The sequence below is a fragment of the Equus asinus genome, chromosome 10 (assembly GCF_041296235.1).
Source record: "Equus asinus isolate D_3611 breed Donkey chromosome 10, EquAss-T2T_v2, whole genome shotgun sequence".
NCBI lineage: Eukaryota > Metazoa > Chordata > Mammalia > Perissodactyla > Equidae > Equus > Equus asinus.
In genome coordinates, this window is record NC_091799.1 from 80,246,046 (window position 1) to 80,259,784 (window position 13,739).

General features: G+C 35.3%; 1 protein-coding gene across 2 annotated transcripts in view; it reads left to right on the forward strand.

The window, feature by feature from the left end:
• The window catches only part of LMBRD2 (LMBR1 domain containing 2), a 49,488-nt gene extending 42,652 nt beyond the window's left edge, over window positions 1-6,836 (forward strand). Inside the window, exons 16-18 of one of the 2 annotated variants that reach the window (XM_014831174.3) lie at window positions 407-512; window positions 2,671-2,800; window positions 3,498-6,836. In XM_014831174.3, coding sequence (XP_014686660.1) covers window positions 407-512; window positions 2,671-2,800; window positions 3,498-3,558 — 297 coding nt within the window. In that variant the 3' untranslated portion in view covers window positions 3,559-6,836. The remainder of the gene's footprint in view (window positions 1-406; window positions 513-2,670; window positions 2,801-3,497) is intronic. The other variant, XM_014831175.3, reaches the window with a different exon arrangement.
• The last annotated feature ends 6,903 nt before the right edge of the window (window positions 6,837-13,739 follow it).

Below are 13,739 nucleotides of genomic sequence, written 5' to 3' on the forward strand. Positions count from 1 at the left end.
ATGACTTTTCAGGTCTATGATATCTGTAGTTTATTTGGGTGGAAGAAAATTTTGTTAAAATTTCATTAATTAGTATGAGTTCTTGTAACTTTTACGTGGTCGAGTTAAGCTTATTGTAGTTGTAATATTGTTTTGACATTTTAAATAGAAGAACTGGATAACTTAAAATAATCATGGCTAGCAAAAATGTCTATAAATGTGTTCATTTGTACAAGTTAAGTTTAGAGACTGTATTAAAATCATGTAGAGATAAGAAAAATTACTGACGATTTTTGAAGGCACTATGCTAATTATGCTAACTATCTGATCAATTTATGATGAAAAAATTAAATTATAATCTGTTGACAATGATGAATTTCTGTCTGTGAGTTCTTTTGTTATATATTCTTTTATATTTCTTTCCTAGGAATGGAAAGAACGCTATGGACACAATAGAGAAGATTCTACTAGAAACAGAAATGTTCATATTGATCCAAAAGAGTCAAACTTCTCAGATATTAGTGCCAACCGCTGTAAGTAGTTTATCTACTAGTTCTCTTAGAAATTTTCTTCTTGGGCTTGCTTAAATAGAGACTGGGAATTAGGCTACCCATCCAGAAATGCCTTTATAGACTATAAACGTGGCTCTGCAGTGACTTTCCTATCTCATCTCCCAGTGTATAGAAGGAAGAGGAAACTCAAATATGCATTCTGGTAGGAGAAGGAGAAACTGGGACAACAAATGAATAGATGAATTCTACTACCCTAAACAATATCAGTCCTTATCCCGGGCATGTTCTAGGCAGGTGCCTCTTTCTATTTACCTAGGGGTTTTTGGTTTTTTTTTTCACTTTTCTAGAAGTAGATGTAGGCTATCTGTCCCACATCTATCAAGTATATCCCAGGGATACAGAGAAGATAAATTTTCTGTCCTTGGGATGCTCATAATTTAGTGAGGGCCTGATACCAGGCAGAAGACATTTGCCAGTGTGTTGGGTTAGGAAACCTCCCCACATCCTTGGCCCTGCCATATGTCCCTGAGGAGGTGGCAAGAAACCTATTTTTGCCCAGGACCCTGCACTGAGTAGAATGTAGAGGTTGTTTGTCTTTGGGGGAGATGTAGGAATGCTAAGAGAGTAGAAGGGTGCACACCTGACCTGAGGGAACTCAGCTCAGGGGATGGAAAAAAGAGTTCTTTATTGCAAAAGGATTTCTGTGATAAAGAAATACTTGAGTATTTAGGAATGAATAGTACTCAGCCAAGTGCAGGTGTTTTCGGCAGAAGGAAGAATGAGTGATGTGAGAGAACCTTTAGGGAAAGGCGAGTTTTTCTCTGTATAAGGAGGCTAATAAGAGGGGAGACTACAGAGGTAGTTGGGAAACAGATATTATTGTGCTCAGAAGTTTAGATTTTATCCCGAAGATTCCAATCTGGAAAGCAGCATGCTCAGCTTTTTGTTTAGAAAGATAAATTTGATGACAACATAAAGTATGATTTCTAGGGAAATGAGACTCAGCAACCACTTTAATGTCTATATTGGTAATGCAGTCAAGAATGATGACACCTCAAATAAGCAATGATCCTCGAAAGGAAGAGGAAAGCATGTGTTTGAAAGAAATTTAGGGTAGAAGAAATAGCAGAGAGCTAAAGTTTTAGTTAAAGCTGTGAAATAGAGGAAGTATTCTACAGAGAGATCTGGAAGCTTGCTTACCGTGGAATAAGAGTTAACAGAGTGGAAAGATCTGGAGAATGGAAGAATGGTTAAGAGAAGAGGAAACACAAAACCTTAGGAAGATGAGTTAGAGAGAACCTAGCGTATGGTAGGCAACCAATATTTGCTGAATGAATGAGAGAAAAGATGAACGGCAGAGTCCAAGAAGGCAAAAATGTGAGATGTTAAGTTTTCAAAAAGAGCTATATCATAAAGTTCTTTTGAAACTATTGGACTGCTCAAAACAACATTATGAAAATTTATGTTGTTGATGAAGAAAACCCTGCCCATGTAGAAAAGGGCGAGTTAGTCCTCTAGATCTGTACTGACCAGGGTGGTAGCCATTAGCTGCTTGTGGCTGTTGAGCATTTGCAGTGTGGCTGGTGCCTCGTGTTGAAATGATAATATTTTGGATATATTGGGTTATATTAAATATGTTAAAATTAATTTCACCTATTTCTTTTTACTTTTTAATGTAGCTTTTTTTTTTTAAATGAGGCTTATATTTTATTTCTGTTAGACATTGCTGCCTTAAACTCTTGCCTTATGGGAAAAAGATTCACATTTTTCTTGAGGAGCTTGAGTTGATTACACCTTAAAGAAAATCTTAGCCAAGAAATGAGATGTAGCAGCCCCTAGATTCACTGTGGAACCATCTGAAACTTGATTTGATAATGAACAGTTTCACTGTTATGATACCATAGTTAAATATTAATTCTGCTTCATATTATTTAAATGTTTGCTCTATAGCTGCTTCTCAGCTTAGACTAGCAACAAGGGAGAACTTTACTTGTTATTTTCAATCATACCATTTATCATTTTAATCTAATTTTTAAGCAACCGGGTAGTTATCTTAATATTTTCTTCACAATCAAAATTCAAATCCTGAATAATCTCGATTTTTCTTTCTGTGAGTCCATAGACTGTGACCCATAAAGACAATAGAAAAGTAGCCATAATCTTTTTTCTTCTTTTGCAGCAGCAACCAAATATACCAGGGCTAATAATAGGACTGAAAGGGACCGAATAGAACTCCTCCAAGATGCAGAACCTTTGGATTTTAATGCAGCAGCATTCACCGATGATCCTCTTGAATCTGAATCAGGAAGGTAAATGCCAGCTGTGTCATTGTGGCTCTAGCATTCCTCTGAAATTTTAATAACATACTGACATGACTACATAAGTGAACATAAGGAAAATGTTATCTTTACTAGTAAAAAACATATTAATCAACCTTTGCTACCTTTTTGTATCTTCTAATGCTTTTATATTTTACAAATTGTAGCAGCCAGTGGTGGTAATTGAAATTGATATCTTTATAAACGATTAGTGATATTATAAATAAGAAAGAAGAATTGAAATCAGTAATAAGAATCTTAACAATCTTTGTATGCCTATTCCTGACAATCCCATATATGACATTTATCATATCTGGCAACAGCTACATGGCTATGACTGGGTGTCAGACACTATTCTAAGCACTTTAACAATGATATTGTATTTTATGGTTGTAAATCCAATGGGATTTGAGTCCACAGAAGCTCAGTAACTTATCTAGAATCACACAACTTGTAAACAACAAGTCAGGCATTCAAACCCTAGGACTCTGGCTACAGAATCTGTGCTTTTAGCCACTGTTCTATGTGGAAATGATTAAACAAAAGAAAAATATCATATGCATGAAGATATTTGCTGTACTATTGCCTGTGAATAGAAAAAAAGCTAGAATATTTTATTTATATTCAACAACCAAGAGTGGATCTCTTAAGTTCCATCCTGTGTATCATTTCTTTATCTACTTTTCAGGTACCAACCTGGTGGACGATACCTCTCGATGTCTCACTGCAGAATATTTGATGATGTTTAATGTCTGAAAGAATTTATAGAATAACCGAGATCAACACATCAGTTCAGTCTTTATGAACATCTCTATGTCCTAGTGTTTACACTTTGCTCTCAGTGAAAAGTGTCAGGATGAAAAAGGCACTGAAAATTAATCACGTCTTAGTAATAGTTTATTGTTCGTTAAATAAGGTATCACCTTTTCTAATAGGATTTATTACATACCATTCCTGAAGTGTCTGCCTTAGAGTAGAAGGATTTAATTCATGATAAAGATCCGAATTATATGTTGAGAACATATAATTCAGTTTGTTTCAGATTAATTTTTTTCAGGAAAGTTGTTTTAAAGGTCCAAGGAAGCCATAAGTCATACCTAAATAATATTATACAGTTTTGTTATTGTGATTCACATTTTTGTTGTTTCTAAAGAATATGTTAATCCTGTATTTCCCAAAGAAATGGAGACCTCAAATAATAACCCTATTTACAAAACCTATGTCTTAAAACGAGGCTTACTTACCAGATGTAACTGAATGTAAGAAAGCTCTTTTTCAACTCTGTATGCAAATTAGTGAGGTTTTTGCATGTATAATTAAGATTCTACTTCAACTGACTGTTAGTGTCTTTAGCATGTGTATTAAAATTGGGTGATGTGTTATTCTTTCAGTCTTGGGTAGTAACTGGAAGTTGTTTTATGCTTTCGGTATTGCTTTGTAAAAGATTTTCATTTCAGAGAGAAATGTTCAGCTTTATTATTTGTCATATTGATTTAAGTGTTGATCATTCTATTCAAGGAGAATCCTAAGCATTAGTGGTAAACAGTGGGGTTTTTTTTTAGTAGTCAGAGTCCCACAAAATTCTCTAATTTTTAAAGGTGCCTATTTATGCCTTTTGAAAAAGAACATCTGGTTATTCAAAGGTAAAAAGTAAATCCATTTACTGTATTACTAACGCTTAAATTGTGGTTTATAGAAAACAGAACACTATATTAGAATGGAAATGTATAATAACTTGTTGGTTAGACATGCTAATTACTTTAAATTGATTTTTTTAACCTTTGTGTGTAAGCCAAAGTTAGGTATTATATTTTAAGTCATCAGTATTTTATTGCACAGTGAATATATTTGAGCACAGCATGCTTGCAGAGAGTTTTTTGTGTCCCTGAAATGTTTGCAACTCTTAGAGAATCTATGCTATGGGTTCACCCAATAGTGACTATACTTAAGCTTGCCCATGACAGTCTCACTTTAACATCTGTTATCCTGTGTAATTTTTAATAATGCTCACTTTCATTCTTAAATATCCCAGTTGAAGATGAATTATATCATCACCCTAATAATATAATTATATGTTTCTTGAAGGTAATGTTTCCCTGAATCATAATTTTAAATTTTTCATTTTTCTCTTTACTTAGTGTTGTCATGTAAAATTTTTAAAGACACAGTTCTCTGCAGATACTAAAAGGAATAGTGTATCATCCTAATTATCTAATTTTCTTCACTTTTTATGATCTTTGAGATTAGATCTCCTTTAAAATAATTATCAAAGGATAAATTTTACTCTCAATTGAAGGTCATGTAGACTGGCCATTTGAGGACACACACACACACACACAGACATGTACACATACACACACACAGCCACAGCCTTTTATAGCCTTTTATTGTGAAGTGTGGTTAGAGAGCAAAAGGCCAGGAGTAGAGGTAATTTAATACAGTTTGTAATTTCATGATTGACCATCAAATACCTTGGGCAAATCATGTAACCTTTCAGTGCCTCAGTTTCTTTGTTTGTGAAATGAAGATGATACTTGCTATTTACCTACTGATCTACCTCACAAAGCTGTTGTGAGGATTTTGAGTTGATGTTTATATACTGGACTTTAAAAAGACAAAAGAAGTTGTTAGCTACGCTGTTTGCCTAGCGATAGCTGAAGGTGTTGGATGGGGAAACGATCACCCCAGAAAGGGGTCAGGTTTCTTATTATTACAGAGAAGCTTACAAGTCCCCAGTGCAAAAACTCTTTTTGGAGTAATTTATCAAAAGTCCTGTACAAATAGTATTGTTTTATTGTTTAGTCTTTGGGTTTACTTTGGAATATTTTCCTAAAGTATAATGTTGTTTCTCATCAGTTTTGTCATGAAACTCAGATTCTCTTGTAGAAGTAGAAGCAGAAAAAGAGAAGAAATTATCTAATTACTTTTATGGCTTGTAATATCCTAAGATAAATTGATAGGAATGTGTAAGGAATATACTACCTTCCTTTATTATTAAAATTTTTATGATTATAATTGAAGTATATCTAATAGTTCACAAACAATATAGATCCCTTTATGACTTTTGAGTTATTTCCAAAATAATTTTTGGTTGTTTAAGTGATCTGGAGTATTCAGCTTTTTAAGCAGAATTTATCTTACAGGATTTTATACATGATCATATAGGAAGGTCACCTGGCTAGGTAAATTTGAGTTCAGAAGGTAATAATTTAATCCCTGAAGACTAAGGTTATTACTGGGAACTAAGTTAATATTTGTTAAGCCACTTTGTGTAGAAAACTGTAGTAAGAACAAAAGGTTTCTGTTTTGAGAAGTTTGTTAAAATGTAATGACACCTACTGCAAAACAGTACTACTGAATTCATACACTTCACGTGCAAAGTACATTTCTTGAAGAATTAGTTCTAGCAATTACCTTTTGATGTCTTTCTTACATAATAATAAATATATGATTAAATTTTCTAAATTAGTTTTTAAAATAATTAAGATATTCAGTAAGCCAGTAATTCACAATAACCATTACAAGAAGTAATAATAATCTATTAATTTCATGAATCACCTATAAGTTGCTAATTAACCTTTGTTATTACATCAATAATTTGTTACTATCAATAGAGCATTTCTATAAAAATAATTATTAAAATAGGAAATAAAATATAAGCCTTATTAGAATTTGCTCTCTTACCAAGTGAATACAAGGGCTTTGGAATAATTTCATTACACAAGTGGCCCTCATTTCACAAGAGTGGTAAGAGCTAAATCAAAACATTCAAGAGTTTTCCATCTATAAAGAATAGATCAGAGAGTGACAATCCAAACCTTCAAAAAGAAATGCTGCTAATTGATTTGTTTTTGGACTCTACTATTTGATTTGATGATCAGTTCTTAAATTTACGCTGATTATGTACCCAAATGAAATTAAATATGGATAGGAAAGTCAATGTGTTTTAAGTATATTTCAACATATTAATGAAGGAATTTCATTTATGTATAATGACAAACCTCATTTTTCATACCTTTAATAGATTTAGGAAATGTTCTTTATGGTGTGTTGATTACCATTTTAAAGGAAAAATAAACTCTCCATAATTATAATTCACACTGTTCAGTGATGTGAGTTTTGTACTTGTGATTTGAGTGGACCGTGCCTGAAAATCACAAGGATAAGGATGCGATTGGCCTTCTGTACCTACGGGCTCCACATCCTCAGATTCAACCAACCGCGGGGTAAAACCCCGTGGAGCAGAGGGCTGACTGTAGGTACTTGAGCATCCACAGATTTTGGTATCCACGGGATGTCCTGGAACCAGTCCCCTGCGGATACCAAGGGACGACTGTATTTGCACTAGGAGGCAAAAAATGTCCCTGAAAAATCTTAACATACTTGAACCTCCAAAGTGTAATGGATTGTATTGTATTAAATTCTAAATGTTAAGATGCAAATGGATTTAGAGTTTTATCTTTCCTTTCTTCCTCCTTTTCTCATTCGTTTTAACCTTCCTTCCTTTCTGAGATGTCTCTTTATAATATGACTTTTAATGCGCTGACAGATTTTCCTTGTTTTGTGTACACAGTTGTTTTTGATGATCAGTACACTCAACAGGATCTAGTTCTGCCTACAAATCCCACTACTTGAATAGCAGCATTGCACCTAAAGTAGTAAAACAGATTTTGCTAGACAGCTAAGCAACATCTAAATGTAAATGTGATGTATGCGGGCTCAATGTATTGGAGGGCACTTCAGTAAAATAAGTTTTTGTCAGTATAGTGTTTTGGCATATAAATTTCCCAAAACAGTGATTGCTAAAAAAAAGCAAACAAAACATTAAGAACCTTGAGACCTCTTTTTATGAAAAGGAATTCATAAATAATATGCATCACTGTCAAAGTTTTCATTAGGAGAGGTGGGAACAATATAAGAGGGTTACAGGAGGCCTTCTAAAATATGAATTCCCTCTGTGTAAGGTACTTCTTTCTAACGCAGTGACTTTTTCCTGCTCAGTGACCTGGAAGCCCAGGTAGTATCATCCCCTGTCCCAACTCCTAGAGACTAGGCCCTGTGCACCATCTCCCCCAGCAAAGCAGGCATTAGCCCTGCCCCTTTCCCAACCCCACTGCAGTGGGAACATGCCCTCACTTCTAATTCCTTTCATCTTGACCCTGGTTTTCCTAAAATTTTATTTCCATTTTCAAAAGATATGTCCATTGAAGTTGGTTGAAGCCTTGCTATAATTTTTAATTTATTAATAAAGCAAGAATATTGGCATGTTCCTCTTCTTATTGATATCCTAAAAGACATTTGTTTTTAACACTCTCCCTGGGGAGAATAACTTTTTCGCTCTGAAATTCTTTTCTTTTGTGGTTATCTTGATTTCAAATCATTTTGTAAAAGGAGATTTTTACTGTACTTAGTGCAAAAGAGTAGCTTACTATGGCAGACATATGTAGGGTAAAGTCATAATTTATTAATCTGACTGTACAACACTGTTTTGAGTTGATATTATTGACCTAAATCTTGTCAACCTAGGCACTTAGAGATGTACATCTCGAAGGAATGCTGGCTGACATCTTCCCTACTTAGTACATCTAGTTGTAGGGGAGAGACTGTGTATTTATTTTTTTTTTAAGTAATCCAATGGATTTGGTTTTGTCCATATTTTGAAAACAACTTGAAGGATTTTTCTCATTTTAGAAGGTAGAGGACTTGTAGACCTGTCTTTTAAATTCCTGTAATCTAATATATATTTATAAATTATAGCATTGAAAAAAGAGCTCTAATGATGATGTTACTTCCTGGTATTTAATTTTTATAAAATGTTTTTGTAAGTAACTAATTGTAGTATTGCTTTTAGGTGATTTAAAAATCTTTCTCAAATAAGTTCTGCCCAGAACATATTTCCTTAGGGCAATATTCTAAAGTTCAGCAGTCCAGTGTGAATTTGAAATACTCCTACATCTCTTCAGTATCTTTTTATATATACCAGTACCCAAGCAAAGTATACCAAAAGCCTAATTTCTGTGTTGCATTAATAAAGTACTTGTTATTTATCTAATTCAGTGGATTACGTGAAAGAGAAGATCAGTCTTTTCAAATGTACATCTGATCATAATTTTTCAAAATGTTCATTTTTGGTGCATGATGCCAAATTTATCTTTAATCATCCATTATGACCTGATATGTAATGACAAATGTTTTCCTATCTGACCAATGGGTTGTAGATTTACTATTTTTCTCTGCAGATTCTCACTACATTTTCAAATATATATTTGGAAAAAGCTGCAAAGTGCTACCTATAAGTAAGTTAGCATCTTTGGCCTTATCTATGCATAATGTTCTCTCAGTTTGGTTTTGACAAACTCATGGATTTGCAATTGCTTTGTAGTATTTTTAACTTATTGTGATGTAATGAATTTTTGGAATGTTTACTTGATTAGCTGTTAAAATATAGGAAATTATGTAGCTTTGCATGAAATAAAGTACATTTATATAAGTTATTAAGAATTTTGCTGATTATTTATGTATTTCATAATACCATCTTTGAGATTAAACAGACATTTTTTGTTCCTTACAAATTTATTAACAGATGCTACAGAAGAAATGTTTTAAGATAAATAATTAAATACATGTACTTTAGGTTCCACATTACTTTATTCTGTGTTTATAATTAAAATAATAAATTGTTATAAAAATTGAGCAGAAATCAATAAAATTGAAAACAGGAAAAAAAAGTCAATGAAACCAAAAGCCAGGTGTTTGAAAAGATCAGTAAAATTGATGAAACCCTAGCCAGCCTGGCCAAGAAAACAGAGTTACTTTTCTATATACCAAAAAGAACAATTGGAATTTGAAATTTAAAAAACCATTTCCATTAATCCTAAGGCAATAAGACAAGAAAAGGAAATAAATACAGATTAAGAAGGAAGAAATAAAACTGTCTTGTAGAAAATCCAAAAGAGTTGACCAAAAAACCTAGAACTGATAAGTGTTTATGGCAAGGTTGCAGGATACAAGGTTAATATACAAAAGTCAATCATTTTCCCATATACCAGCAATAGACAAGTGGAATTTGAAGTTAAAAACACAATACCATTTACCTTAGCACCCCCAAAAATGAAATACTTACATATGAATCTAAGAAAATATACATAAGATCTACATGAGGAAAACTACAAAACTGATGAAAGAAATCAAAGAAATAAATGGAGAGAGATTCCACATTCAAGGATAGGAAGATTCAATATTGTCAAGGTGTCAATTCTTCCCAACTTGATCTATAGATTCAATGCAATCTCAATCAAAACCCCAATAAGATACTTTGTGGATATAACAAATTGATTCTAAAGTTTATATGGAGAGGCAAAAGATCCAGAAGAGTCAATACAATATAGAAATAGAAAAAGAAAAAAAGTTGGAGGGCTGACACTACCCAACTTTAAGACATACTATAAAGCTACAGTAGTAAAGACATTGCAGAATTGAATAGACAAACAGGTGAAATAGGTAAAAGAATAGACAAATAGATCAAAGGAACAGAATAGAGAGCCCAGAAATAGACCCACATAAATGTCAATTGATCTTTGACACAGGAACAAAGTCAATTCAATGAAGAAAGGATAGTCTTTTTGAAAAATGGTACTAGAATAACTGGACAACCACATAGAAAAAGGTGAGTCTAGACATTGACTTTACACCTTTCACAAAAATTAACTCAAAATGGATCATAAACCAAACATTATAACACAAAAGTATAAAACTTCTAGAAGATAACATAGGATAAAACAGGTGACCTTGGGCTTGGCAGTGAGTACATTTATCACACAAAAATGTGTGTATATATGCACCAAGAGACTTGTACAAGAATATTCATAATAGCCTCAACCATAATTCAATTGACAGAATGAATTTATCCAACATGATGGATATATACGTGAATAAGTAAATAAAAATGAATTCATTACAGCTATGCAACAACATGGATGAAACTTACATAATGTGGATCAAAAGCAAGATATGAAAAAATAGTATGATTCTACCTGTGTAAAGTTCAAAAACAGGCAAAACTAAATTGTAGAGCTGAAAGATGAAAGTATTAAAACCATCCAAAAAAATCAAGGAAGAGATTACCATACGTGTCAGGCTACTGCTTACGTCTGAGGAGAAAGAGATTAATGATTGGGATGGAGCACAAGAGAAGCTTCTAGATTGCTGCCTGTGTTCTCTTTCTTGACTTGGGTGGTGGTTTTACAGTTTTGTAATAAACTGCTGAGTAGTACATGCTTTTATGTGTGCTTTACTATATGTACATTTTATTTCATAATAAAGTTAAAATATATGAAGAGAATTAAATTACATAACTCACTATATAAGTTGGGAGTGGAGGAAACTGCATTATAGTGTTCTTAGGTCATGGTAATATCCAGGAGGAGTAAAGATAGTGCTTAAGCTAGACTGTTAAGGATGCATGCTATAATCTCTTTGGTAATTACTAAGAGAATAGAAATCAGATATAGCTTCAAATAGAGGAAACACAGAATGATTAAAAAAAACAAACAAACAATTCAAAACAGCGAAAGAATAAAAACAGCCAAATTTTAGTAAATTTAAAGTTGGACAAACTATAAAGAAAGTCATGTGAAGTGATTGACTATTTAAGCCAGGTGGTGCTTCTGGGGGGAGGGACGCTCAGGGGCATCACTGCTCAGAGAGGCTTTGGGTTACTAGAGCAATGTTTTGTTTCTTCACTTGGGTGTGTTTTTACAAGCCTGTTTATACTTATTAACCAATCTATACATTTAAATTTTATGCACTTTTCTGAAAGTATCTTTATTTCAAAATGTAAAAGGTTTCTGAAAAGTCAATTTCTGTAAATCACATTAATAGTTGAAAAGAGTAAAAGCACATGATCATCTCAAAAATATGCAGAAAACAGTTTGATAAAATGCAACATTCGTTTATATTTTTTAAAAGTTCTATTTTTTTAAAAACTAGCATTCTTTTTTATCTGATAAAGGATATGTATCTATGTGTGTGTGTGTGCGTATAGCAAGAACCCAAATCTATTGCAAATACCATTTTAATGCTACAAGCTTTTCCTTTGAGATCGAGAACAAGCCAAGGTTGCCTACTATCACCACTTCTATTCAATACTGTATGTTCCATAATAGTAAGACAAGAAAAGAGAAATAAAAGGCCTAAAGACAAGAAAAGAGGAAAAAAGCTTTTATTTATTATGACATGGTTATGTATGCGGAAGATCCAAGAATACACCAATTATTAGAATTGATAAGAAAGTGGCATCTCTTAATATGATGTTTGGGACCCCCAAACACTGCTTAAGTCAGAGACCCCCAGTAAACCTGAACCTCAGGTCACATTTGTTAAAAAAAATTTTAAAAGGGGTGGAGGGGTGGTGTAGTGGTTAAGTTCCCATGCTCTGCTATGGCAGCCCTGGTCGGGGGTTTGGTCCCGGGTGCCCACCTGCGCATTGCTTATCAAGCCATGTTGAGGCCGTGGCCACATGCAAAGTGGAGGAAGGTTGGCACAGCTGTTAGCTCAGCAACAATCTTCCTCAAGCAAAAAGTGGAAGATCTCTCTCTCTCTCTCTGTCTCTCTCTCTCTGTCACTCTCTCTCTTTCTCTCTCTCTCTCACACACACACACACAAAAGGGGGGAGGAGAAGAGGGGCTTATAATACAATACTCCTCAGGGTGACTGTGAGGATTATAATCAAATAATGTACCCAAAAATGCCAAGCACAATGTTGTCCCACAGCAGATACTCATTTATTAAGAAACACCAAGCCTCTGCTGTTAGCTCACCCTCTTCCTTCAGGTCCTTATTGGGAAGTCATTTCTTTTTTTTTTTTTTTTCTGCTTTTTCTCCCCAAATCCCCCTGGTACATAGTTGTATATCTTAGTTGCAGGTCCTTCTAGTTGTGTAGGAAGTCATTTCTCAGAGGGGCCATCACTGATTAATTTTTTCTCCTTAGCACAGCCTAACATATTATATGTTAATGCTCATCTCTCTACTCAAATATAATGTCCATGAGGAGTGGCTTTTGTGTTGTTTGCAGAACCAACCACGCCTGACCCATAATAGGTGCTCGATAAATCTGTGTGGAATCAGTAGATAAATGGGTAAATTTACTCAGTCCCCATCCCACAGTGACCTGTGCTACTGCATTATATAGCAGGTACTGGGGAGTGTTCCCTAGGATGCTGGAGGTTGGCGGGAAGAGGCCTTGTGATGCCTTTTAAACTCACCACCTCTCGGTGTCTTCCCTGCGGAGAGGGGAGAAGGTTGGAGATTAGGTATATATGACCACTGGAATTAGTAAAAAGGGCGGTAGGGCACCCAAAAGTCAGGAGACAGGCCCAAAAGGGGGCAGGGGAATACCGAAGGCAGATTCCGGGTATCCTAAGTTGGTACTCGGGCCAGCGCTGCTCAGTGTCACTTGCCCGCTTCCCCTCCGGGGGATTTCCCTAGAGATTCTCCAACCCTGGATTTCTTAGGCAGAGCCAAGGGGAGAGGTCGGCCGAGCAGGAATCAAAAGGGCCCAGATAGGGCGGGGGTAAAGAAGCCAGTGCAGGTCATCTTGCTTTGACCGGGTCGCAGCAGAGCCAGTCGCCTCAGCTCCCCTGCCTGGAGTTTGCGGCGATCGCTGTGCGGGACTGCGGGCGCACGAAGTCCCCGCCCGCGTCGCAGGGCGCGCAGCATCGGCTTCGCTCGGCCCCGCGCCGCGCCAGCGAGCATGGCTGGGCGGACCGCGCTGCGGCTCGTTTTCCGCTGCCGGGGCTCCTGCTACCGGAAGGCGCCAAAATCCTGACCATGTCCTTGTTCGAGGAGTGTTCGCGAGTGTTCTGAACGGCCACGGCGCGCGCGCACGGGAGCCGCTCCTGGGCAGCTGGGCAGAGAGGAACGCTCCTTTCTC